The sequence below is a fragment of the Trichechus manatus genome, unplaced genomic scaffold (genome assembly GCF_000243295.1).
Source record: "Trichechus manatus latirostris isolate Lorelei unplaced genomic scaffold, TriManLat1.0 scaffold00026, whole genome shotgun sequence".
In the NCBI taxonomy this organism is placed as follows: domain Eukaryota; kingdom Metazoa; phylum Chordata; class Mammalia; order Sirenia; family Trichechidae; genus Trichechus; species Trichechus manatus.
Genome location: NW_004443962.1, coordinates 22,632,709 through 22,646,083, shown reverse-complemented (window position 1 = coordinate 22,646,083; position 13,375 = coordinate 22,632,709). Strand labels below are relative to the sequence as shown.

Here is a 13,375-nt window from a genome sequence, read left to right as displayed (position 1 = left end):
CTTTAGGCCTCAGGTAGGGGTGGAAGTCCAGGAACATGGAAGACCCAACCGGGGAGGCCATCTCCATCTTTCCTGTTACTGTTTTGGTGGCTCGAAGAAGGCTATCCATAGGAGGGGGCCTGCTGGCAGTTTGAATTATGGAGCCAGCTCGTGCAGCTGTTAGAGGATTAGTTGGTCTTAGAAGGTGGGATTATTGTCTGTCATCATAAGGTGTGAAAAATGGCAGAAACCACTTCTGGGTGAGCGACTCCAGAGTAGAATAAGGGAAATAGAAACAGAAACAGGACTAGGTCTTGAATGGTGTTACTACATGTTATTGACACTCTAACTCAATAGAGACCCACCGTTGCTTGGCAGCACTGCTGTGTTTCTCAAATAAGCTTCTTCTATCATTTTATGACCCAACAATTTCATACTTCCCTCTGCTCAAACCTCTGGCCCACTTTTCTCCCACTGGCACTGAGAAGACCTCACCACCTACTTCACTGAGAAGTTAAAAAGCATCGTATCTTCTCACAGCTGAAGAAGGCTCTTTCCTCCATTAGAGATTTTTAGATGTGCTCTGGGTGTCATCCCATCCCTCCTTTACAATTGGTATGTTACTTGAAAGAGAGGCCTTTTTAACCATGAAGTAAAGGTATGAAGACCAGGTATTTTAAGAACAATTTTTGGTGGATCCTGTATTAATGCCCTGTGTCTTCATTAGAAAAATCAAATTGTTGATTATCTTTGCTTGTACGTAATCCTGGGTGACTAAATCAGTGGTTCTCAACTCTGGCTGCATATTAGAATCACCTAGAGAGTTTTTTTTTTTTTTTTTTGATTTGTATTTCTTTTTTAATTTTATTTTATTTTTGGTGAAAGTATACACAGCAAAACAGGTTCCCATTCAACGATTTCTACACATACTGTTCGTTGACATTGGTTACATTCTTCACATTGTGTCAACATTCGTGTTATTTCCGTTCTAGTTGTTTCATTCTCATTAACTTAGTCTCCTGCCCTCCCCACCCTCACCCCCCGACAACCTTCTTATCCATGCTTTAGAGTAACTATTGTCCATTTGGTCTCATGTCCATAATTTTTTGAAAGAGTGCAGTACTCAAGGATGATATTCCTTACTTTTTGACCTAACTGCTATTTAGTTAAAAGGTGACTTCAGGGGATACTTTCAGTTCAAGGTTTACAGTATCTCAGGGCAACAGCCTTGGGGATTCCTCCAGTCTTAGTGGGTCCAGTAAGTCAGAATTCTTTCAGAATTTGAAGTTCTGTTCCACATTTTTCTCCCTTTCTATCAGAATCCATCTATTGTGACCCTGACCAGAACATTCAGTAGCGGTAGCCAGGCACCATCTAGGTCTTCTGGTCTCAAGGTAGAGGAAGCATGGTTCATGGAGACAGTTGGTCCTGTAGTCCGGTTCCTTATCTGATTCTCGGGGTTCCTTCTTTCTCTTTTGCTTCAGACAAATACCTAGAGAAGTTTTTAAAGCTATCAATCCCAAGGCCTTATGCCCCTAGATTTCTGACTAAATTGGGGCCTGGGAAGCAGTATGTTTAAAAGCTCACCTAGATTATTCTAATGCACAGTCAGGGTGGAGGGCCACAGAGCTAAGTGACCTGTGCTTTGTGAGTCTTCATCAAATTCCCTCTTTTCTCTTCCTCTCTTGTTGTTGTGAGCTGCCCATGACCCATGGTGACCCCATGCACAACAGACCAAACGCTGTCCAGTCCTGTGTGATCCCCATCAATGATTTTGGATTGGACCATTGTGATCTGTAGGCTTTTCATTGGTTAATTTTTGGAAGTAGATCACCAGGCCTTTCTTCCTAGTCTGTCTTAGCTCTGTTGAGGCCGGTTCAGCATCATAGCAATACACAAGCGTGACAGATGGGGTGGTGGTTGTGTATGGGGTTCATTGACTGGGAATTGAACCTGGGTCTCCCGCATGGAAGGTCAGGATTCTACCACTGAACCACTACTGCCTCTCTCTACCTCTAGTACCTTTATAAATAGTTATTGAGTGGGTAAATGAATAATTCATTTTGGATATAAATATAGGCCCAATTTCATATACAGATTTCTATTTTAATTTAGCCATGAGTGCTTTATCTTCGACTGTGTATACACTCTGTGTTAAATAGATCTAGCAATGAATTTGTGATCTGACTGGATTTCGTTAGTACATGGAGAGAAGACAAGTTAATGTGAAAACACTGCTAACAGAAGTAGCTGTGTCTCCAGAGAAGACACATTCTGTTCTTGCCTTTTAAAATGCTTCCTTGTATATCCTGGGTTTTCCTTGTAATCTTATTTTTTTAACAAAGTGAACTTTGTTAATTTTATTAAAAACAGATTTCAATTCACTTGCTAAAAATAAATCTTAAACAAAAACAGAAGTTTTGTTCTGTCCAGTGTGGGGTTTGGAAAATATCATTATGCCTGTAATAAGTAGACTAGGAGAGAGCTGGTGGCGCAGTGGTCGAGAGCTTGGCTACTACCCAACAGATTGGCAGTTTGAATCCACCAGCCAAACCTTGGAAACCCTATGGGGCAGTTCTGCTCTGTCCTATAAGGTCTCTATGAGTTGGAATTGAGTTGACGGAAACGGGTTTACTTTTGTTTGTTTTTTTTAATTAGACTAGGTGAGTTTACCAGTTTAAATCTTGATGGGGGGGAGTAACACTCAGTTTTAATGTTTTACATGTAAAAAGCAAGAATCCCCAAACCCTCAAATGCTATTAATTTTGTTCATCAATTTATTTTACCTTCACTGTAGAAGTTGATACTTTCAGCTCAAATTAACTGCTTGCCTAGAGTTAATTTTCCTTTGAAAACTTCCTGGACAATAAATAGTAGAGAGGAGTATTCATTTCTTTCTGGTTCAGATGAGTCTCCTGGCTTCTTGCAGGGGTGTTGTTACCTCTGTGGCCCTCTGTGATTTATAGCCCGGTCCACCTGCCACTAGTCCTTTTTTCATCCTTCCCTCTACTTCCTTTCCTGGAGCTTTGGCCCCTCTGAGCTTCAGTTCTGAGATGCAGACAGTGGTCACAAAGGCAATGATAAACCACAGAGACGCTGCAGAAGGCTCTGATGCTGCCAGCTTGCATAATCCTTCTAACTTCCCCCTTGTATGGAATTGCAGAATGTTTTGAAAACTTCAGAAGGAAGGCAGTACATAAACACAAGGTTTTTTTTTATTAGTTGTTTATCTATGCTTGTTATTATCAATAAGTAAAGTTTGAGAGCACCTGAGGAATAGTTTGGTGATTTTTTCAGATTTGAAACCTGTGTTTCAGACCAGTTCCTTTCCATATTATCAAATACTGTGTCTATGTTTCCTAGCAAATATAACTTTAAATTTTAGGGCATTGGACATAAGTCATTGAACTGGAATGAATAGTTTTCTTTTTTTTTTAAACTTTCTTTTTTGAACTAGAATTGCTGCAAGGTTTGGCAGTACAGTATCTAGAAATAGAACTTTTTTTTTTTAGATAAAATTATTTTGCTATGTAAATGGGGCCATCTTTAATCCAGAGATAAGGAAATAACACATTTTCTTAGCCAAAAGACAACAGTGTGTATTGCTGGTTTTATTTAGGGGAAAAATATTAATTCTGAAACTAGAGGCTAAAGCTGACCTGTCTTCCTGGCATCGTTTCACTGCGGATGAACACGTGGGTCTCCCTTTTTCTGTAGTGATGCCGTTGCCCCCTCCAGCTCCTGCATAGTAGGTGTGTCCAGGGAGCTAACATGCCCTTACAGATTGAGGACATTTTCTTTATATTCTGCTGAAGTTTAAGTTGTTGCAGAATCATTTTAGATTGAAATGTGGAGTAGGAATGCTATTTTCACTTTCTTTTGTTTCCTAAAAGCAAAAGGTGTTGAAGTAATACCCTGCCCTACATTAAGTAGCTGTTCTGCCATTTTTCAGCCAGAATTATTAAAATGCCAGATTATTAAAACAGATTATTAAAAATATCACCACCCTCTGCTTGTTAAGAAATGATTAAGGTTGAAGGAGTTAGTTAAGGATGGCATAGAAAGCAAAGGAGATCTCTTCTAGTTCTAATCCTGCGGTAATTAAAAATATGATAAGTGTGCATGAGAGAAGACCAGAGTAGTCTCATATTTTTGAAATGGATATGGGAGAAGTATAAACTTTAGTGATAGAACTGAGATGTCTTCAGCCCTTAGCAAGACTTGAGAATTTCTGATATATGTATGCATCTTGAAGGCTGTGTTAAAGAAGACATGTCCCTTTCTGAAAATGCAAATTAAGTTTGAGATGTGATGGGATTTTAGATTCTGAATTTGCAAAATTGTTCTGGAGCCAGGAAAGAGAAATCGACAGGCAAGTTTATGTTAATAATTTAGTTCTATTCTCAGTTTGACTTCTGGATTTAAACATTTTGAGAAAAAATGCATATATAAATCTGAATATATATTACTAAACTGTCCATGAAATTTTAAAGTTTAAGCAGAAAGTAGAGACTCGAACTGGTATAGATATTAATGTCGTATAGTTTTAAATTTAAACCACAACGTCTTTTAAAGAATCTAAATCTATATCTTTACACAAGAAATCAAGGCCGTTCAGATAAATAAATTGCTGTTGTTGCATGCCATCGAGTCAATTCCGACTCATACGGATCCTATATGACAGAGTAGAACTATCCCATAGGATTTCCTAGTCTGTAGTCTTTATGGGAGCAGATTGCCAGGTTTTTTCTTCGGCAGAGCCACTGGTGGGTTTGAGCCACTGACCTTTATGGTTAGCAACCCAGTGCTTAACGATTGCACCACCAGGGCTCCTTAAATAAATTATAGTAAGTATAATTTTAGGAGGAGTGTGCTGTTGCATTGTGGGGATTGCAGCTAATGTCACAAAGCAATATGTGTGTGAATTTTTGCATGAGAAATTGACTTGAGCTGTAAACTTCCACATAAAGCACAATAAAAATTAATCTTTATTAATTAGATATTCAAATAGAAAGAAAAAAATGACTCTGAAACATTCTCCTTTCCTTCTTATTGTGGTTATAGTCATGAATTCAGCTTGAGACCCGAAGAAACTATTCACACAAAAATAATCAGTTACTTTCAAATTTATTCAAAATTCAAGTGAGGTGTTCAGTGTTGTAATATTGTTAGATAATATAAAACAAACTCAGATATATTTACTTACAGCCTATTCACTACAAGTGAAAATAAAAAGCATTTAGGGCTTTTAAGTGGGCAGATTTTAGGAAATTGAAGGCAAATGGCTCAGCCCTAGAGAGAACTACACAGATACCATCCCAGAACCTCTAACTACATTTAACTGCACTGTCTCCTCTAAGAAAGGGGACGAGTTCACAATCTTTGGTGCCTTCTACCACGTTAATCATTATAAAGGACACAAAAGAGATGCTCAGAGTAGCAGAATTTCTGATACAAACAAACTAGCATCAGTAAGCAGGTTCTTGCTACTTCAGAAGAGAAAAAGATTGTGTCCAGGAAAGAGCAGGTAGCTGATGAATTGATTTATCAGTTAAAAGTGTTGTTGTTGTAGTTTTTGTTTTTTTTTTTTTTTTGATGGTGGAGATTCCTTTTGTCCTCCTTCAGCCCTATTTTACTTTCCAGATACTGCCCACGTTGGACTTTGAAGCAGTGAGAGAGAAATCTGTGCTGTGTTAAGTCACTGAGATTTCTGAGTTTGTTACCAAAACATAACCTGACTAATACAGCATGATATTTGAAATATGGAAGTAACAGAAGAAACCACTAGAAAAGATGAAAGTGATTATTTCTCAGGATCAGGAAATTAAGATGGGATGCTTGGGGCAGAAGACTGCTGTTTTTCACACTTATAGAGCAATATGACCGTTTCAAACTCAGCATGTCCACTTGGATGTCTAGTAGACATCTCAAATTTAGTATGTTTAAAACAATGTTTGGCCCCAAAGCTGCCCTATTTCGTATCAGATGATGGCAAGTAGAATCTTTTGGTTGTTTAACCTCGACTCATTTTTCCCCCGCAATCCATACCCGACCCATCAGAAAATTCTTCAAAATGTATCTGGAATCTGACCATCTCATACTTCCTCCACTGTCACCATCCTGGTTCAAGCACCTATCATCTCTCACCTGGATTCCTGCTAATAATCTCCCAGATCTCCATGCACAGCAGCTAACATGTTTCCTTTAAAACATAAATCAGATCACGTTATTCCTTGTCCCATAACCCTCCAGTTGTGCCTGGTGTACCTCAGGACCAGCATGAGCCAGCCTCTGTTGTCGCTCTGACCTGAGCTCACTCTGCTCCATCCACACTGACCTCCCTGATAAGAACTGACTTTAAGTTAAGACCTTGAGGCTCTTGGTGTGGTGAAGAAAAACATGGTGGAGGAAAGCGCAGACGGGGAAAGCACTTGTAGAGGGTTGTCAAGTGGACAGTGGCATAGACTCCATCAAGGTGATTCCCTTAGAGAACAGAATTAGAACTAATGAGGGGAGAGAGGCTGACTTCACTCCGATGTAAAGAACTATTAATTAGGAATGCCTTACAGTGGAATGGGCTTTCTCCAAAAGCAGTAAGCTCCAGTCTTTGGAAGTCAGAAAGGATTCCAACACAAAATATGCCACAAGAATTTCCTGAACTGGGGAGTGGTGGTCAGAGTAGATGTCTTCTCAGGTCCCTTTTCAACTTAAGGTTCTATGATTTAAAAGAAGACATTCCATTTTAATTCATTTAAGTTGATTAGGTTCCTATTTTTACCATCTGCGTATGAAAAGGTGCTACATACGCCTTGCTGTTAGGGTAATTGCCTACCCCATTGCTGGTGAGTAGATTCCGACTCATAGCGACCCTATAGGACAGAGTGAAACTGCTCCATAGGGTTTCCAAGTAGTACTTGGTAGATTCAAACTCCTGACCTTTTGGTTAGCAGAGTAATTGCCTGGAAAAAAAAAAGTATAATTTTATAGGACTGTTTCAGAACTACATCTTTAAAAAAAAAAAAAATCTACCATGATATACTTAGACACCAGTTTTATTTATACCAGGTCACGTAGAGTGCAATTAGGAAAGTAAAGTGTTGGCCATCTTCCTTACAGAGGGTTCGCACCGTGCTTTTGTTTAGGCTGAGGATGTACCCAAAATTTGCTTTGAGTGTTCAGAGCATCACAAAGGGAAAACAAGTTGGGAAGACTGGCCCTAAACAGATTGAAGTTTTGTTTCTCAGTTTAAGAGGTGGCACTTGTGAGGCTGTGTAATCACTGGATTGCAGTTTTGCCTGTTACATCCTGGAGAATGTCCAGGGCACGTTGGCATGTGTGACATTGGAGGGGTTTAGTGTAATCTTCTCCTTTGTCTTCTTTCTCTGACTCCTGAATGTTCTAATCTTTTTTTCCACAGTCCATGTTTTTTTTTTTTGGTTAGTCATCATGGGGCCATCTATATCTCCTCAGTAAATGTCATACTTTTTGTGTGTCTAAGCTACCTCATATAACTTACCCTTGCTTCTCTGCCAATCTTGCAGAACTCTCTCCAACAACAGCCAGCGTAGTAACATTTTTACTAGTGCTCTCAGCCTCTGAATTAGATGCTGTCCTTGGGATCATAGTTTCTTATTGCTTAAGCTCTAAAGTTTGCCAAGTAGCTACTAGAATGGTTTCATATGACCAGAGTATCAGCTAATGCTCCAGAACTCCTCTGACCTGAGAAGAGAATTTTAATAATTTCCAAAACTTGCTTAATAAATGCCTTAAACAAATTGGGCTATAATGGTACTTGGGGTAAATGCCCCTTTCCTTTGTCTGGTTCTCTGACAAGTGACTCTTTGCAAGGCTATGTTATGGATTTTGTTGGCATTTATTTTGTTCTTTGTTGACCATTGACCAACATTCCTATTGCTCCTTCTGCTTTTTTAACATTGTGGCAGGAGGGAAGAAGTTGGGGAAGGTCATTGTCAGTACCCAACAAAGTGGACCACATTTTGACAATGCAGAAATGGGGCCACCATGTCTTTACTTCCACTTATACTCCTTTTTCCTAGTCACTAACAAGATATGTTTCTGTATGTTTCATGGAATACCTAGTGTTTGTGTACATTTGTTTGTATTACCCTTGGAAAATGTTCACTAACACGTGCTTGGGGTGTGAAGATAATTTCTATTCTTCTATTTTCTGATTTCTGAACTTCAGGAGAAGGTAAAGCTTGATGCTGAAAGGGAAAAACTAGAGAGGCTTCAGGAGCTTTACTCCGAGCAGAAGACCCAGCTGGACAATTGTCCTGAGTCCATGAGGGAACAATTACAGCAGCAACTGAAGAGGGTCAGTAGCAAACAGGAATGCACCAGTTTTTTGTTTGTTTTTAATTAAGTTCCAATGCCTATGACTTATACTTTCATAGCATAAATTTGTATAAATTCTGGTCATTAGATACTTTTAAGATGGAAATATGCATGCTGTAAGTCCGTATAATTCTATGATAATCAGTTTAAAAATTCCTGGTTAAAATTCTTCACCTATTTATAATGCAAACATATTCCTGGAGTTACTCTTTGTAACAAAAGAGAATAGCTGTTTTGTTACAAAGAGTAACAAAATCTTTTGTTACCAAGATTGTAACATTTAAATCAATTGACGTCTCTCCTTTTATTCTCTGCAGCAGCTTGAGTGCTATTTACCCTTGAATGTATTTTTCCCCCCTTTTCTTAGGGTCACTATAAGTCAGAATTGACTTGACGGCAAAGGGTTTTTTTTATCTTAGCTTGATTTTACACCGTTGTTCAAAAATTATCCCATTCTCTGGTTTGCTTCCCTCCCTCACCCCCATTTTCTTTTTCTTTCCGCTTCTTAGTGACATTGAACTCCTTAGCATGACCACAACAATCAAATACTGGAAGCAAAGATGCAGGGCTTTGTTACTGCCCTCAAGACTTTGTCAGACGAGCGTCACAATTTTTAAAAACTTAACGCAGCATAGCCCTGCCGATTTAAGTTTATCAGCAGTGCTTCACACATCCACGCTGGTTGTCTTCTGAAAACTAGAATTCCTCCGTGGATTGTTTTGCAAACACTGGAATGGTCACTTCGTAGCTTCTTGACAACTTGCTTGTTTCGTCTAAACTGTGAACCTGAGGAATCATCTTCAACAGAGTTGGACCTTTAAAGGAGTCACATAATTGTAATTGGTCCTAAGTGAATCCACAGAGTAGGAAGGAAGTCTAGTTTCATTCATGTTATTATATCTGTACCTTCTTGGGAGTGGGCAAGTGGAAACATCAGTTGAGATGACACACATCTGAAAATGTTTAAAATGACCTTTGATGTGAAAATATTTAACACCTCCGAGAGCATGACTAAGTAATGAAAATTTACAGTTAAAACTTTTCCCTGTATATCAGAGCTTGAAAGCTTCTTAATAAAGAGTATCCAGTATTCTGTTCTCCAGGAATAAGATCCTGAGTAACTCTTTACCAATCCCTTTGGCTTAATCAGTGTAAAGTTCACTTATTTCAAGATAAGTCTATTCATACTAGGAACTGTCTGTGTTACCGTAATCCCACTTCGCTTCTGATCTCAAATATTTTAGAATACCACTTCATTACAACACTTCCTCCGAGGCATTTAAACTAGATTCAAAAACTTGGTTTATTACAAATAACTTTATTAGGTGGCAATTCACAAGAAATAAAAAAATAATAATGAGTAGAAAAAAATAATTTTCTATGTTGTCTCAAGTATTATACCTAAGGTAAGTTCTAGAAAGATTTTGCACATAAAACATAGATTTATGGCTGGACTTACGTCTAAATCATTGCTTTAGAGTCAGAATATGTTTTTCATCTGATTGTGATTTGATGAGAAGTGTTTGATATGTAGTTGATGTGGGCCTACCAATGGAATCGTTCCCTGTGATATGTTGTTGCTGTTACGAGTTCCAACTCATAGCGACCCTGTGTACAACAGAATGAAACACTGCCCAGTCCTGCGCCATTCTCACAATCTTTGCTGTGCTTGAGCCCATTGTTGGAACCACTGTGTCAGTTCATCTCATTGAGGGTCTTCCTCTTTTTTGCTCACCCTCTTCTTTACCAAGCATGACGTCCTTCTCCAGGGACTGGTCCCTCCTGATAACATGTCCAAGGTATGTGAGATAAAGCCTCGCCATCCTTGCTTTTAAGGCTCATTCTGGCTTCGTACATTCCACGTTCTGATTATTAATGGATCTTTACAGCTGTTTCTTCTCATTTGAGTCATGCCACATCAGCAAATGAAGGTCCTGAAAGCTTTATTCCATCTATGTCATTAAGGTCAACTCTACTTTGAGGGGAGCTCTGGTGGCACAGTAGTTAAGAGCTCGGCTGTTAACCAAAAGGTCGGCAGTTCGAATCCATCAGCTGCTCCTTGGAAACCCCATGGGGCTGTTCTCTTCTGTTGTACAGGGTCGCTATGAGTCAGAATCGACTTCACAGCAGTGATTTTTTGTTTTGTTTTTGGTTTCTACTGTGAGGAGGCAGCTCTTCCCTAGTTGTATTCTGAGTACCTTCCAACCTGATGCACATATCTTCTGGCATTGTATCAGACAGTGTTTCACTATTCATAAGGTTTTCGCTGGCCAATGTTTTTAGAAGTAGATTGCCAGGTCCTTTTTTCTACTCTGTCTTAGTCGGGAGGCTCCACTGAAACCTGTCCACCACGGGTGGCCTTGCTGGTGTTTGAAATACTGGTGGCGTAGCTTGGAGCATCACAACAACACGCAAGCCACACAGTATGAAAAACTGACGGATGAGTGGTGGATCTACAATTAGGAGACTTTTCTTTACTATCATTGGAGCCCTGGTGGCTTAGTGGTTAAGAGCTTCACTGCTAACCAAAAGGTCAGCAGTTCAAATCCACCAGCTGCTCTTTGGAAACCCTATGAGGCAGTTCTACTCTGTCCTATAGGGTTGCTATGAGTTGGAATCGACTCAGTGGCAACGGTTTTTTTTCCCCCCATCGTTGGCTCTACAACCAGTTTGTCCTTTAATGTTGGACAAGTCATTCAACCTCTGTGGTCTTCAAAATCTTCATGTTTAAAATGAGGAGGTACTACTAGGTGATTTTCATCATGTTTCCCAAGTCCCAAGAGTATACAGTTAAAATGTTTGACTATAGAGCCTAAGGAGTCCTGGTGGTGCAGTGGTTAAGTGCTCAACTGTTAACTGAAAGGTTGGCAGTTAGAACTCACCAGCGGCTCCGAGGGAGAAAGATGTGACAGTCTGCTTCCTTAAAGATTACAGCCTTGGAAATCCTGTGAGGATTCTCCTCTGTCTTATCAGGTCGCTGAGAGTCGTAATCCACTCGACAGCAATGGGTTTGGTTGGTTTTATAGAGCATCCCATTGAAATTTGCTTTCAGAGTTGCCATTGAGCTGTCCTGGGTTATTACTGCAGTCTCTCTTGGCCATGTAACATCTGTCTCCCCACTAGGCAAAGAAAACATGAAGATGTGCAGGAAACTTCTGCCTCATAAATTCTTGTAAAAGTTACTGGAAAGACAAAAGGAAATACGTTGAATTTTTTTTAGTGCAGCTGTTTTATTTCCTTTCATGACTGACCTGTGAGCTTGCCAGGCAGTTGAGATTTGTAATGTTCTTTTAGTGATGAAATTTAGTTAAAATTTACATTCAAGTAGTCATACACTTGACTCTGAACTTCCTGTATATATTATTCTGTGCTCAATTAAACTACTCCAGCCCCTACATTCCACTCCCTGGATTCTTATTCTTCTCTAAAAGCCTTTAAACCCCCACCCCCCCACCTGCAATAGTTTTTCATTCAGAGTGTAAGCTTACCTACACACATTCTAATGGTTTGGATAACTTGATCAAATGATTACACCAGTGAAATCTGAGTGCTCAGTGTAGCTTTAATCTTCAACTTTCCTGCCTGTGTGCTATTATTTTTATGCGGTGGCTCACACATATACTAGAAGTACATCAGTGACTGTGGCCTTCATGCAGGGTTGAGATAACACCTGTTGCATGTTAATGAGATGTGTTAAGGAACTGACTAGCCTAGTGTGTGAGCTGTTAACCGTCTTCCCATTTTGACTGAAGATTTTTATAAGCAAGAAAAAGGGGCTTATTATTATTTTTTAATCTTGATAGTCTTTACAAATTAAGCTTAATTGAAATACCTTTAAAAACTTGAGTATATATACCTGTATGAATAAATATATCAGTTGTTGTTTTGTTTCAGATCAAAACTAAAGGTATTTTGCGTCAAGACATAAACTTGAGTTATGTCTTAATTCTTTAAGTAGTGACTAGACTTGGTCCAAATTTATTAGTTCTTTTAAAAGTTATTGTGGAACTAACAGATAAACTTGGAATGTCAGTCAATAAAATTGAAACCAAGACCACATTCTGTGTGGCCAAATAAAATGTAAAGAAGTCTTAGGAAACACTGAATATGTTTTCAACTTGTGTTTTCCTGGCTCTTAACCTTTGTAAATTCACAGTCTGTGTTGACATAATAATCTTGTTGCTGTAGTGTTGGTGGTAATTACATGGTAGCTAATAGCCCTTCTATGAGTCATTCCCAGAATTCATTCCAGAAGATAGAAATATATTCCATTCTATTAAAAAACTTTATCATTTATATAAAAACTGGGTGCGCAGGTGGTAGAGTGAATTTAAATAGTGACTCAGAGCTAGTTTATCTTATATTGGTTTATCCAACTTTATCTGATGTTTCGATTGGAAAACAAAGTTCCTGGCTATTTAACCTATGTGGATCTTTGGCCAGCATAGTCCAGCTGCCTCTTCTTTGGGCCACAGAGTATTTATAAATTGTATTTTAAAAAAAATCTTCTGCACATGCCACATTTATAGTTCTGTGAAAGTTTCTAAAAAGCAAGGGACGTTTAAAAGTGGAGATTGGAGAACCATTTTACAACATATACCCATCTCTGCACAAATACAGATGCATGAATGCGATGATTCATTCCTAAGCATCTCAGGTCGGAGAATACTTATCCTAGACCACCTGATTTTCATGATCTCTGACTTTTCTTACATGTCCTCAAGATTATTCCCAGGGTAGTGATGTTTAACCTTTTAAATCATCCTTTGTGACTGATGAATACTGTGTATCCACTCTTTCCAGTAAAATGCATATAGACAAAGGTTTGTAAACATTTTTAAGGGATTATAGAAGCCTAATTTAAGAATCACAGTCTCCAATGTTCCTGATTGCCAGTCAATAAAACTCTTTGGGCATGCATTGTATATACATATTTATCATTTTATATATATTATATATATATATAATTATGTACTTAAACTGCTCTACATATATGTACATTAGAAAACATTTACCAAGAAATTGAAAAAGAAAAGGAAAA

At 38.7% G+C, this 13,375-nt stretch overlaps 1 protein-coding gene across 2 annotated transcripts in view; it reads left to right on the top strand.

Annotated features, from left to right (window-relative positions):
* PHLDB2 (pleckstrin homology like domain family B member 2) overlaps positions 1-13,375 on the top strand; it is a 173,454-nt gene that overhangs the window by 93,289 nt on the left and 66,790 nt on the right. For both annotated transcript variants that reach the window (XM_012554759.1, XM_004373693.3), the window contains exon 6: positions 8,186-8,314. In XM_012554759.1, the coding sequence (XP_012410213.1) occupies positions 8,186-8,314 (129 nt within the window). The remainder of the gene's footprint in view (positions 1-8,185; positions 8,315-13,375) is intronic.